This window comes from Saccopteryx bilineata, chromosome 1 (genome assembly GCF_036850765.1).
Source record: "Saccopteryx bilineata isolate mSacBil1 chromosome 1, mSacBil1_pri_phased_curated, whole genome shotgun sequence".
Lineage (NCBI taxonomy): Eukaryota > Metazoa > Chordata > Mammalia > Chiroptera > Emballonuridae > Saccopteryx > Saccopteryx bilineata.
This window is the reverse complement of record NC_089490.1, coordinates 81969493-81983314: the sequence shown is the minus strand read 5'-3', so window position 1 is coordinate 81983314 and position 13822 is coordinate 81969493. Positions and strand designations below refer to the sequence as shown.

At 47.8% G+C, this 13822-nt stretch overlaps 1 protein-coding gene across 1 annotated transcript; it reads right to left on the bottom strand.

The window, feature by feature from the left end:
- Window positions 1-3539: 3539 nt before the first annotated feature.
- On the bottom strand, window positions 3540-10379 carry PKDREJ (polycystin family receptor for egg jelly). The gene has a single exon (XM_066253051.1). The coding sequence runs from the start codon at window positions 10377-10379 to the stop codon at window positions 3540-3542; it is 6840 nt and encodes a 2279-aa protein (XP_066109148.1).
- Window positions 10380-13822: the final 3443 nt, after the last annotated feature.

Below are 13822 nucleotides of genomic sequence, written 5' to 3'. Positions count from 1 at the left end.
ATCCTGATTTATTGATGTCACCCCATTAAAAAAATAAAATTATAATAAAAAATATATATATATTAAAAAATCACATTACCAAATGAAAAAATCACATTACTGAATGAATATTATACATTGCATATTCAAGTGAAGACTCACAAAGGACTCCTTGGAAGATCTACCCCTAATCCACCTCATTTCATGGTAAAGTGTGTTCCTAGTTATCCCTTTCTCAATTCCTGCTAGTGAAATTAGGGTCATTTTGCTTTCCGTGCTAATGAAATTGCAGAAGCAGGCCCCTGTTTTTTAAGTAAACTCTTCAAAGTATAACATATCTAAATAAAAAGTCACTGCACATGAATTTTAACAGATGTAGGACAACAGTGTGAACAGCACTCAGATGACGTCCTCCAGGACACAGGACACCAGACAGTTCTTCTGGCTCAAAGAAAGGTGGCCTCCATGGCACTGAGGAGGAAGGGTGTATGGCAAGGGTCGGGAAACATTTTGGCTGAGAGAGCCATGAACACCACATATTTTAAAATGTAATTGATGACAGCCATACAATGACCCATGTACATTACGCATTATCCAATAAAAATTTGGTGTTCTCCTGGAGGACAGCTGTGATTGGCTCCAGCGACCCACAACCATGAACAAGAGTGGTAGAAAATGAATGCATTGTAATACATGAGAATGCTTTTTAACGTCATTATTTATTTTATTAAAGATTTGTCTGCGAGCCAGATGCAGCCATCAAAAGAGCCACATCTGGCTTGCAAGCAATAGGTTCCCGGCCTCGGTGTATGGGGAGGCCTGCACAGGGAGTCCTCACATAGCGTCGTCATTGGTTCTTGGAAACAACGATTTTTCTGTGAAAATATATGTAACAAAACCAAGTTACCCTAGGCTTACTGATATGAACAGAAGTGCAGTTCCTATGGCATAATACTTCTGGTCACAGAAACATCACCAGACATCCAAGTAAAGACCCAAAGAAAGCACTTCTACTATTAAATACACATAAACATAAGCTATACATACATTTTAAAATGGTGAATAAAAACAAGTAAGGACATTATTTTCCAACCTGCTGTTTCCAGTTCAAGGTCCCAGGTGGCTGGAGCTTCTTCCAGCAGCTCAGGGTGCAAGGTGGGCACCCACCCCAGGCCGGCCACCCATCCGTTGTAGAGAGAGATCACACACATGCACACACACTCACTCTGACTGGGAAAACTGAGGCACGCCAGTTCACCTAACATGCACATTTTCTGTGACAAGGGAGGAAACCAGAGTCCCTGAAGAAAACGCATGCAGACTTGAGGGAAATGCTCCCTCCACACACACAGGGGCCCTGGCTGGGAATCGATTTTTTTTCTTTCTCTCATCAGTGTTATAACAAAATAACAATGTTAATTTGAGGACCTACTGCATTTGTGGCCAGTGAACAAAATGCCTTTAGTGTTGTATAGTTTTTAAGTAAATGTTTAACAGTCTTCATAATTAACAGGAGAGTTTGAGTAGATTAAGGACTCATTTACTCTCCCCTGTACATACTACAGATGGAGACATCTCTCTGCATATAAAATTATTTCAACTACTCTGAGTTAACAGGGAATAAATCGAAAACCTTTGTCCTGTTTCCTGTGCACTAGATGGGAAGGTATTCACAACTGTTGACACCTTTTCCTGGAATGTACCTACCCTATTCCAGGACATATGATGAGAAAAAGGAGTCCTAAAAGATTTCTAGAAATTTTTGCCATGTATGTCCTATGAAAATGATCTTCAAAAGACACCTGAGTTTTGATTTGTCTCTACTGGATTAGAAGGCTCCAGTGCTCTCTTCTCTCCCAATACATGGAAGAGTTCCTGTGACTGCTAGACTTGTCTTGTAATCACATGTTGAGAGTGTTGTCACCTTCACAGGACCTGCAGTGCCTGCCTGGTCCTCACTCAGACCACCTCCATGCTGTTATTGGCACCCTTGAGGCCTCTTGGACAGAACTACCCACTTGGGACCTGCATTTATGGCCCTGAAACTTCCTCTCCCTTTGCACAGCTCGAAGTCATGAGACAGTAATGTACCCCTGAGGCTTCCCCCCTGGCACCAGAATAGGGGCCACCAGTGTCCAAACCCTCCAAGGGTGCTCGCCCCACACTACCTGTAGCTGGGGCTTAACCTCCTTCCCTCTGTGAGTCAATGGGCAAATGCATGGGAAGGAAGCTAGCTTCCATCAGTAAAAAGCCTTGTTTGCCCCTCACCTATGGCCTGTTGAATGAATTTCTCAACCTGTTTAGTCAGGTGATTAAGAGAGGTGCTAACTACAAACATGGCCTGCAGTCAGAGCAGTGGGCCAGCATGAACTCCTGTGACCTCCCCAACAACACTTAGAAAATCTGGTTGTGAAGACTTGAGTCGTGCCAGCTGCTGTGGTTATCTTCTGACCTGGCAGGAAGACTCCGGCCGCCTCCAAGCTCTCAGGCTCCCCCCCACCCGCCCCAGGAGGAACCATGAGAGGTCATGGTGCCTGCAAGATGACAGGGCCACCTCAGTAACTCCCGAACACCTGGACCAAGAGGTCGCCAAGCTGACTTTGTTGTCCAGCTTTTCCAGCCCTGTCGTCCAGATGCCCCCCGCACAGAAATCATGGCATATCTCGCAGAAGCCTCACATTCAATTCTGATAATGAATCTGCAAAAATCCCCGTGCTTCTGGGGGAAATACAGCAGCAGCCAGCCCACATTGCCGCTTTTACATGATGAATCACATTTTCTTTATTATTCAGTAACAATGCACCAGGACATAAACAACAAGAAACTAAAATCTGGAGTATGGATATGGTGACAGGCAGAACACTTACCACTTTCAAAGTGAACCTGCACATGCACCTTGCTGCTGTCTAACAAAGACTTTGTCTCTAGGCAAGAAGGTCTTTGGCCCCTCCCCTGTGTTTACTCAATTTCACAACCTGCTCAGAAGTCCGGTGTTTGAGAGACTATGCTAGCTACAAGTGTGCCCTATGGTCAGAAGCCATGGCCAGAGTGAGATTAAAATATTTTATGTGTTTAACTTGAAGGAGCCTTAGGGAGTAGATGAGAAGCTTTGGACTTCTGACCACCACGGTCCTCATCCGGGCATAACCCAGGACACCCTAGAGGTCCCCTGCAACCCTGGCCCAGCTGGAGTGTGTGTGGGCAGAGGAGACAGGGTCAGGGAAGCTCAGGTCTGTGAAAACATCTCTCAGTGAGGTATGTTGGGGAATCTTTAGCTCCCTCCCCCAAACGTGGGTCTCTAACCTTCTAAACTGCTGTGGGCTTCAAAGACACCTACCTCCCGCTAAAGGAAGCTCATCTCAGACTCATAGGCTGTCACCTCCTCTCCCCTGGGCACTGCACACCGATACCTCCTTTTTTGTTCCCAAGAGTGGAGGCCAAGAGTGGGAATACGTGCAAATGTGGGGGTGTGCGGCCTGCAGGCAGATAGCAAGATGGAGACACTAAACTGAACATTTTGAGGGCGAGACCTATGCCTGGACCTCTTGAAACTGTTACGATCACACCACCAGATACACCATCTTCCTCTCATTAATGTTTCTGGTCTTCAGCCCCAAGAAGCATCTGCTGTGCTTCTCTGGTTGCCCATAGAGCATGTGCTCAAAGAGCCCAGACTCATCTTGGGCCTTGGATTGAAAGGATAGGAAGCCAAACAGAGTCCTAAATTTGTCGCACAGGTAGACCATGGCTTCCACTTCGTTGGACGGTTCCTCGTACACAGGCTGCCTCAGTTCCTTGTAGGCAGACAGAATCACAACCCGAAACAGGTTGATCCACACGCAGATCAGCAGCAGCACAAAGGCCGAGAGGAACAGAACTGCGAGGACCCTGTTCCCGGAAAATTCCATGTTCTGAAATGCAGAGACACAGTAGGAGAAGAGTGTCTGCATGGCATGGGTCAAGTTGCTGTAGTTCCATTCGTGTTGACCAAACACCAGGTAGCCGGAAGCCATGAACAGGAAGAAGGACATGGACAGCACGAGCGCCATGTGGCAGATGCCGGGCAGGGCGGTCTGGATGGCCGTCTGAGCCAGGCGCACGTCATAAAAGACTCTGGAATACCACAGGGTCTTCAGGATGGTCAGAAACAGCAGGAAACCCAGAACGATCGCCACGTCGTGATCCACCTGGGACACTGCATGGAAGGGAATGAAATCCTCAGGGTGCGAGGAGTAGAACTGAATGAGGCTGGAGGCCCAGAGGTACCTCCTGAGAAGCAGCGCAATCAATGCAGCGAGGGTGCACTTGAGAGCAAGGTTGAGCCAATTGAACACACGTGTCACATAGGAGGCCCCCTCCTGCATGACGACGTAGCCCTCGTGCACAGAGTAGCCCAGGAAAAACACGAGGATGGCCACATACATGTAGGCCTCTGTCGACGGCTCTCTGGTGAATTCGCCCAGCGAGAAGGAGTGCGTGGAGAGGCTCGTGTTCACGACTCCTAACTGCGAGACTTCAAACACGACAGAGATGCTGCAGAACAGACCGGCATCCGGGTTATAAGTGGTCAGGTCCAGGATCACAGCCCACGTCCTCTCATCCAGCCACTTGCCCCTTTGGAGATCCTTGAGCCTCAGTGTGGAATTAAATGGATGCTGGTCTGGGAAAAAATAAAAAGCATATCCCCCCGACCCATAGGTATGTAGAAGTCCGTGGGAATAATACACCCACCTCTTTTCTGGAGGGTTATAGGTGAACCCTTTGGTGTTCTTGTCTGTCGCCCGCTTGTGAACTTTCTTCCATAAGCCGGTGTAGTTTTCTGTGTCTTCTGGATCGGTGCCGTATTCAGGATGACAGTGGATTTCTCCTTCGATGCTGTTGGGCACAAAGTTTTTGGCAGGCGGGCAGGCCTTTTCACTGGACTTTGCCCTCACTTGCCTCATCAGTGGGAGGCCAAGGATCCTAGAGGAGCTGTCAGGAAGAAACGCTGGGTTCAGGTCGTTGTGGAACAAAGGCACCAGCACATCGTCGAGCCACCGGTAGACTTCGGGCAGCCTGGTCACCGTAGCAAGGTCCACAGAGAACTGATTGCGAACAAACTGGTTATAGGCAAAGCTGTCGGTGTGGTGGAGGAGGGTGACGAGGCCTAACAGGAGGGCCAGGAAGAGAAAGTGAGTCAGCATGTAAATCAGGAAGAGCAGAGCTTTCTTCTTGATCCTCCTCTTCCTCTTGAATATGTTGATTTCATCCTCTGTGAGGGGCTGGTACATCCTGGAGGCCCGGATGTCTACGAGGTACTGGTGTTGTTTTCGTATCTCGTCCGGGTGCAACCCGACGTTCGGCAGCTGGATCTCAGTGTAGGAATAGTTGCTAACCCACGACAGGTTTTTACAGTACTTTTGCCTGTGTGACCTGATGCTTGACAAAAGCATGATTTTGCATGGCTGCACCAGGAAAATGGACTGGCAGAACGAACAGAACGAAGCAAAGAGCCATTCTACCGACTTGTCGTAGCCATACGTCAGTCCGTAAATAATAATGAAGAATGAGGATACGCCCGACGTGGCAAAAACCAAGAACCATGCGATGTAAACACACCACCTAGGCAGAACAATCCTGGGCTTCTTGGCCCGGGGCGGAGGACCCTCTGGAGAAGATGGCTGGGCAGAGGGGACCTCGGGAATGTCACTGACGTTTCTGTTATTAGTGTTGGTATTTTGTGTGTGTGTGCATGAAGCCTCGCTCTCTGCTTGCTCAAGCTGGCGTTTACCTTTCACAGTTGCCTTGACAGAAGCCTTCTGAAGCTCATGAGCTTGCCTAGAGGAAGGTGTTTCGGCCTTCTTGGAGGGTGCCTCTGCCGTTTCCTGGGCATGCCACTTTTCCAAACGTTCCTCCCAGTGTCCACTTGCTACTGCCACCACGGAATGCTTCTGAGGAGACACCTCAGCTAGGGTCACCTGAGGTTTCCTCTGGGCGTAGGTGAACAAAGCGGTGATGGTGACTTGCACAGGTATGGTAATCACGACGCTCTCCAACCCTATGATCATCGATCTGATGTATCGGTTCTCGTTAGACTCCGTTCTCTTCCCCTTGTTGAGGTTGAAGAACATAATGTTGCACATTAGGGAGGACAGCAGCATCGCCAGACAACAGGACAGCCTCTGGAGCCGGCTGAAGCCTTTGGCCATGACTCCAGCGAAAACAGAGAACCACATATGACTTGTCCTTAGCTTGTTGCTCATTTTGATAAGGAAGAAGTCTATCCTCCTCAGGGGCTCGTCAGGGTTGGTGACGTCAAAGGTTCTGTCCAAAGAGGTGTTGACAGAAAGCCACTTCCGACACATGAACAGCCAGATGTGTCTGCTGAAAAGGTTTTCCACTTTGATGCGACTCAGATACCAACTGGGGGCGCTGCCCTCATTGTCCTGCCACACGCGGATGGAATGAATGTCCCCCAAGTCACTCTTTGTCGTTAGGAGGAAAGTGCTGATGCTTCCTCGGTAGAGAGTTTTAAAATGTGGGTGGCTTAAACAGTGCACATCGCTGGTATTTTGCGTTCCCCTAAGTTGGACAAAGACATTGGCCCTGGTCCCAGACCCAAAACGGCTTCCTGTAAAAATTGTGACCAGGTAACATATGTTATCATAAGGATCGTTATCAGGTAGGATAATCACATTGTCCCCAATAAACTGGTCCATTTCATCTCTGTGCAAGGCCCAGAAAGCTAGGGCTATATAGGTAAACATAATGAAAAGGACAGTGATGGTGGTCACGGGGTTTTGGGTGACCTTCTTGATGGTCTCTAACCGTAGATCTATAGGGTTAGGTACCACAATCACCTTCGCTGTCAGGTAGCGGATGTGATGTTCAACGTGGGACAGCCTGATGGCGTTCAGCTGCCGCCTGGCCCTCCGCGTGTTCTTACAGACACAGTGCACTCTGTCCCAGCTGGTCTTTTCTCCGACCACACAGTTATCTTCTCTCCAGTCACTCTGGATCCCATACATGTTCAAGCAGTGAACAGTGGAAACAGAAATTCTCACGAGCTTGTCACTGGGTGTCAGGACGAAATGAGGTGCCCGCAGCACCACGGTAATGTTGCACTTGGATGACTGGCCCTGCTGAGCTATGACTTGAAGCAAGGACGATGAGAGGCAAACCACATGGGGCATCTTAACTGTACAGGCTGGGTTGAACAGACCACTCTGGTTGGGAACTGGAGGGATCTCATGGGGCACAAGGAAGGTGGCCACCAGCGCCGTTGGGGTGATCTGACTACTGGCATACACCAACACGTTGAACAACACGGTCACATCTGTTATGATGTGAACCAACAGCTCCTTCACAGCTCTGCTGTCCACTTCAAAGCTGAACGCCCCTATGGTCTCTCTCAAGGACTCATCAACTTGATTAGGCTCATTGTCGGGTCCCACAATGAGACTGAAAGCTTCAGAGCTCAGCTGTTTTCGGCCTATGAATACTTCCACACTGTCGGGCATGATCTCCAGCACGTCTCCTTGAGCTGTAGTCCCTGTCATTCTGAATCCGACCACATCTGCTGAAATGCTCTCCCCGTCATTTAACCAAGGGAAGGGGTCTTCCGGAAACTCACAAAACATCACAGAGATAGGAGCATTTGCAGACAAGGTAGGAACACTTTTCTTGTCTATGGTTGGGTGAAAACAATTTCGACAGTGTTTCTCATTGCCTAAGATGCTAGTAACAGTCCACTGTTCCAATTTCCTGACATACATGTTAAAGCTCGAACTCCTCATGGCCGTGGTTTCATTTTCTGGCACTTTACCTGCCAGTACTATGTCTGCAAGAGATTGTATTACATAGAAAGGATCAGCATCAACTTCGTAACGAGGAGTCATTTTCAGGATATTGGACAGAGCTGTTAATATTCCGGTGCTCACCATTTCTATCTGTTCAGAGTGGATGTGTTTATCTTTTTGTTGCTGCTGCTGCAGGACTTGGCTTGCTTGCCAAAGCCTCACCGTGGCAAGTTTCCGAGCGACTCCAGTGAATTCAGATGTTTTCTGCGTTAATTTAGCCACAGCCGTGACTACCTGGCTGATTTCCACCAGATTGCTTATAGGAAGAATGAAAGACTGATTTACGATGTGTTCGCGGAGACTGGCTTTTCTTGCTTGCAGAGTTGCATCGGTTTTCATGCTATTCAAAATGGAGGCTGCTATGTACATTAAGTAACCCGCAGACAAATATTTTTGCTCTTGAATCAAAGTAGAGAGTGCTGAATTTTGTCCCACGGTCATATTATATAATTGCTGCAGCACGGTGTTCGATGAATTTTTGTCGGTGGGAGCCCGTACCGTGGTGTACAAAGTCACCTGGGAAAAAGCTCCTAGGAAGTCATATACCAGGACAAATATCTTCATAGCGTAATGATTGGCCAGCACACCCGCAGGAAAATAGGAGGGCGGTGAGGTGGGCTCATTGCCCATATACATGATGGTCCCCAAGCTGTTCTCTTTTATAGAACTGATTTCACCAAAACCATGTAAATCAGATACTACCACTTTATATGTAAGAGGGATGTTCCGATCCCTAACGTTAATACAATGGACAACAAACTTAGTATAAAGTGAGATTCCACTAGTTGGATTGATTTTGCATTCTTCAATTTCAGGGGGATAATTAATAATAAAGGGATACCTGAGCACCAAGTTCACTCCACTCCAAGTTGCCAGATCTAAAGAAATGCAAAACTCATCTTCGAAAAATTTCCTAAAAGCAAAAGCTTTGATCGACAAATAAATGCTATTCCTTCCTGTTGAAGTTTGCTGTGTCCAATCAAACGCCATCTTACTCCCTGAAGGTAACAGAAGTGACCATGTATAGACATCACGGCTTATGATGCAACGCGTGCAATTTAGAAAGAGAGAAAATCTGTTGGATATAATCAAAATTGGATCACAATTTTCAGTACATGCAATATTTGCTATAGGTGTTGGTCCTTGGAGCACATAGACCCTTTTCTCAGAAAATGCTGTTCGGTCACCCTTTCTTATCTCCATTCTGAAAAAATAGACTTGGTTCCCTTTCAGTGCCTGCGGAGAAAGTGTCAGTTCTGGGTCGGAAGCCCACGTCCACTTGAGATCAGCCTGCTCTGGGAGACAGACTTCCTTGCTGATCACTTCTATATGATATCCTCTGTAGTTTTTTGGATTTGTGGTACAGTACCAGAAAAATTGGAGTCCTTCTAAAGGGTCGTTTGAATCTGGGTCAGAGGACATTGACCCATTCAGAACCAGCCTACCTGTGAAATTAACTCTCATGGTAGAATTTCCGAGAAGAACCGCCTTCAGGGCACTTCTAGCAATAGTCACACGAATGCTATCTGAGCACTGGATAGACACAGAAGGCTCTAGGATCAGGATCAGCCGGAATGAGAAAGTATAGACGCCATAAGACAAAACATTCTTGGGGATGTGGATAGATGTTAAATCTTGCCCTAACTGGCGTTCTGGTATATCTAACTGTTGAGGAGCCTTCAGCGAATTAGATGGAGAGGGCTCTAGAAAAATATGCCAAAGTTTTTCAATGCTCTGAGCTTTTGGGCATGTATACTGAATGGAAACATTCAAGGAAACATCCATATTCCTGGTCATCACCACGGGAGAACCGACTTTCTTCCCATTGATTTTTATGGTGGTGACGAAACAATTCTTCTTACTAGATAACTGACAGGTCACTGAGGACTTCATGGCCTGGGCACTGTCAGAATTGACAGCTTTTGAAACAACAGGTGTGGGCCCATCTGTAGGACACTTGGTTTGGGCCACAAAACCCAAGTAAGGGTGAGGGTCAATGGGCCCAGTGGAGCGGGGGGACACGTGGGAGGCAGAAGAGTCATCTTGCGGGCTGATCTGTCCAAGCTCAAAGGTCCATTCCAGAGGCCCGATGGCGTGCCGCAGGGGCGTAGACCACTGCAGGGACAGCAGGTCTCTGGGTGCTGAGAGATGCAAGTCCACGTGGGTGGGTGCGGAGCGGCGGGTGCGACGCGAGCGGAGCAGGACGCGCACATGGAGGCATTGCTGAAGAGGCGGCCGCGTCGGGCCACGGGAGAAGCAGACGGCACGGTTGCCTCTGAGGATGACTCCGCCGCCAGGAGCCACGCGTGGGCGCAGGCTGAGGCAGGCCCGCTGGTCCGGCAGCCCAAGGCCCAGGGCGCCCCCAACTGAACGTATATAGTTCGCCTTACCCCGTGCGGAGGCGCGGATCTCAGCCGTGGGTGAGGAGCTATGGGCCACGGCAGGTGCTCCGAGATAAGGGACAGGGACCATGGCTCGAGCCCCACGAGGAGCCAGGGGTGGAAGGAGGCACCTGCAGCCCAAGCCCAGGCCCAGGAGCAGGAGCACGGGCCCAAGCCACATAGTACCTGTCCGGGTAAGCTGGGAGACGCAGCGGCTGCCGCGGGGTGAGCCAACGGTCAAGGGGCGCGGGCCTCGGGAGTCACGGGGCCTCGGGGGTCACGGGGCCTCGGGGGTCACAGGGCAGTGGGGTTACGTGGTGTGGTGGGGGCGGCTGGGGATCCTGGAGCAGTGAGTGGGGCTCAGGCTGCCAGCGTCCTGACCGCTTCCCACACCCATTAGGCCTTGGATCAGGGCTTGTTTGTGGGGTTAATGCGGCCCAGTTTCCTGACCGCTGAGCAGGGCCCTTAAGCAGGAGCCCCACTGCTCTGGAAAAACAGGAGACAGTAGAAATCAAGGACTGTGAGCTCCCTCCCTGAGCGCCCAGCGAGGTCTAACTTTGGGTTTCTTATGTGGCTTCACTTTTTCTATTTTCTTAATGTGAAACCCGGAGTCATTGATGTTAGCTCTTTCCTCGGTTCTAACAGAAGCATTTAATGCTGTAACTTTCCCACCAAACACAGCTTACTTGCATCCTGCAGGCTTGTTGTAGTTTACCAGTCAATTAAAAATATTTTTAACTTCTCCTGTTTGAGTTTTGACCTATGAATTAAAAGGGTGTTTGTTATTTAATTTCCAGGCATTTGGAGTTTTCGTGAAACTCTTAGGGTTACTTATTCCTAACTGAATTCTGTAGTGGTCAGAGAATATATACTCTGTAGGATTTTTACCCTTTTAAGTTCATGGAGACTTTTTCGAAAGCACATGGTGTTGTCTGAGGTGATGTGTGCTCCATGTGCGCCACAAAATGGTGTTTTTAAAAAGTGCTCTATAAACGTCAATTAGATCAACATGGTGTGGCGCGGCTTAGATCTTCTGCGTCTTTCTGAATTTTTGTCTAGTTCCATCAGGTGCTGAGAGAGTGCCTTGCTGTCTCCTATTATGACTGTGGAATTATCTGTTTCTTTTTAAAATTCTGTTAATTTTGGCTTCGTGTATTGCTGGGTTCTGTTTATTTGGGGCGCACACATTTGTGGTTATTCCTCGCTGATGAGTTGCCCCTTTTTATCATTATGAAATGTCTCTATCTCTGGTAATGATCTTTCTTTTGAAGTCTGTTTTTACCTGATATTAAGGTAGTCACATTATATGTTAATTATGTCAGAATAAAAAACTGGGGGAGGGGGTTGAAATAAAATAGCCACAGGAGCCCTCTTGTGCTTACTGTCTGACATACTTTTTTCTAGTAGTTGACTTGCAACTTATTTGTGTCTTCATATTTCAAGTGGTTTGTTTTTTTTTGTAGGCAGTATTGAAGCGGGTGTTTTTTTTTAGATCTACTTAGTCTGTCTCTGCCTTTTAATGGAAATGTTTATATCATCAACATTTAGTGTAATTATTGAAATGATTAGATTTAGGTCTACCATTTTATTATTTGTTTTCTCATTACCCCTTCCCCTTATATTTTTTCTTTCATTCATCATTAATTTACTTAGCATCAGTTATTCTACATATATTTCTTGAGTATCTATTGTGATTTTTTAAAAGATTTTATTTATTGATTTTACAGAGAGAGGAGAAAGAGGGGTGTGTGGAGTGAGAAGTATTAACTCCTAGTTGCTTCACATTAGTTGTTCATTGCTTGTTTGTTGTATGTGCCTTGACTGGGCACAAGTCAAGGTTTCAACCTGGTGACTTCAGCATGCCAGGTCAACACATATATCAACTGTGCCAACACAGGCCAGGCGAGTATCTATTGTCATGCAGGGCTTTTTTCTAGGCAGTAACCCAGTCTAAGTCCTGATGGAGCTTCCTTTATAATGAGGGTGAGATCCAATGGAAAATGACCAGGGCACATGCCATTTCAGGTGTGATGAGTGGTATGAAGAAAACTAAGGCAGTCTAAGGGATAAAGACAGAGGATGAGATGGGGCAGTCAGGGAAGGCCTCTTGGAGGTGGTGCCATCTGAGCCAGCAGATCTGCATGAAATGAGGGAACAAGCTTTACAAAGAGCAGCGGAGTAGCATTTCTAGCAGAGGGAATTGTAAGTGCAAAGGCATGGAAGTGAAAATAGGAGAGAAGGTTAGTAGCCAGGGCTGGAATAAGGGGAGGGGAGAGTGAGGAGCAGGAGATGTCGCCGGCGAGATGGCTAGACAACAGCGCACACAGTGTCTTGTAGGCCATGGGCCACATATTTGAACTTCATCTCAAGTGGGTCTGATCTGACACCCATTTTGGAAGTGCCGTGGTGCTGCGTGGGAAACAGATGGTTGCTGTGTGGGAAGGAAAGGATGGAGTCCAGTTCCGAGGGGTCCAGAGAAAGTGAAGGGACAGTCCTGGAGTCCAGTTCTGAGGCGTCCAGAGAAAGTGTAAGGACAGGCCTGGTTGCTGGAAGAACAGCCTGTGTTGTAAGCGAGCTGATCTGGACTTGCTTAGGGTTGGTGATGGTGGACCACTGGGGAATTCAGAAACGATGGCATTTGTTAATGGGTTGGGTGGAGAAGGACTGGCTACATAATGTTTAGGGCCCTGAAAAAAAATGAAAACTGTGGGGGGAGACGTTTGTTCATAAGTTGTTAATAATTTCAAGACAGTGACATCAGAACTTCAAAGCAAGCATAAGGCTCTTCTCCGTGTGAGGACCAGTGCCCCTGCCTAGGTTGCACCCCCATGGAACTGGCCCTGGATGCCAGATATCACTGAAAAAGAACAAACAAGAATCATTCCTGGTTTGATTAGTTATGCCTGTTAGATCAGTCATTACTGGTTGAATCAGTCATGCTTGTTCCAGCCCAGCTGGAGCTGCCTGGGGAAGGGGTCTGTGTTAGGTTGGACCTCAGGAAGTTGCTGCTTTGAAGATCAAACACCATAACATCTTAGCAGTGTGTCCTGTGGGACGTGGGACTCAAGTCTGGTATTAGGGGGTTAGAGGCTGAATGCCCTTCCTACACACAAATTCATGTAGTAAAGCCGTAATCCCTGATGTGATGGTATTAGGAGATGGGGCCTTTGGGAGGCCATTAGAGTTAGATGAGGTCATCAGGCTGGAGGAATGGGAGGAATAGCCTTGTAAGAAGTGGAAGAGAAGCTCTCCCTCTCTTTCTCTCTCTCTTTTTCTCTGAGCACACATACCCAGAAGAGGCCTGTGAGGCCACAATGAGAGGGTACCCGGAAGAGGCCCTCACCAGGTACCCGAGCAGGCTGGCATCGTGACCTCAGACTCCAGTCTCCAGTACTGTGAGAAATAGTTGTTTGCTGTTTAAGCCCCTATCTGTGGTATTTTGTTTTAGCAGCCTGACCTGACAAAGACAGGGGGAAAGGCCGGGGATGGCGATTCAGAAGGGCATCATCAGAGGTCACGTAGGAAAGAGACACATTTGGAGAGTGGACAGACCCTGGAGTCTTACCGTATTTAAGATCAGGCTAAGGAGGAGACAAGGATGGAATGGCAGTATAGCAGGAGAAC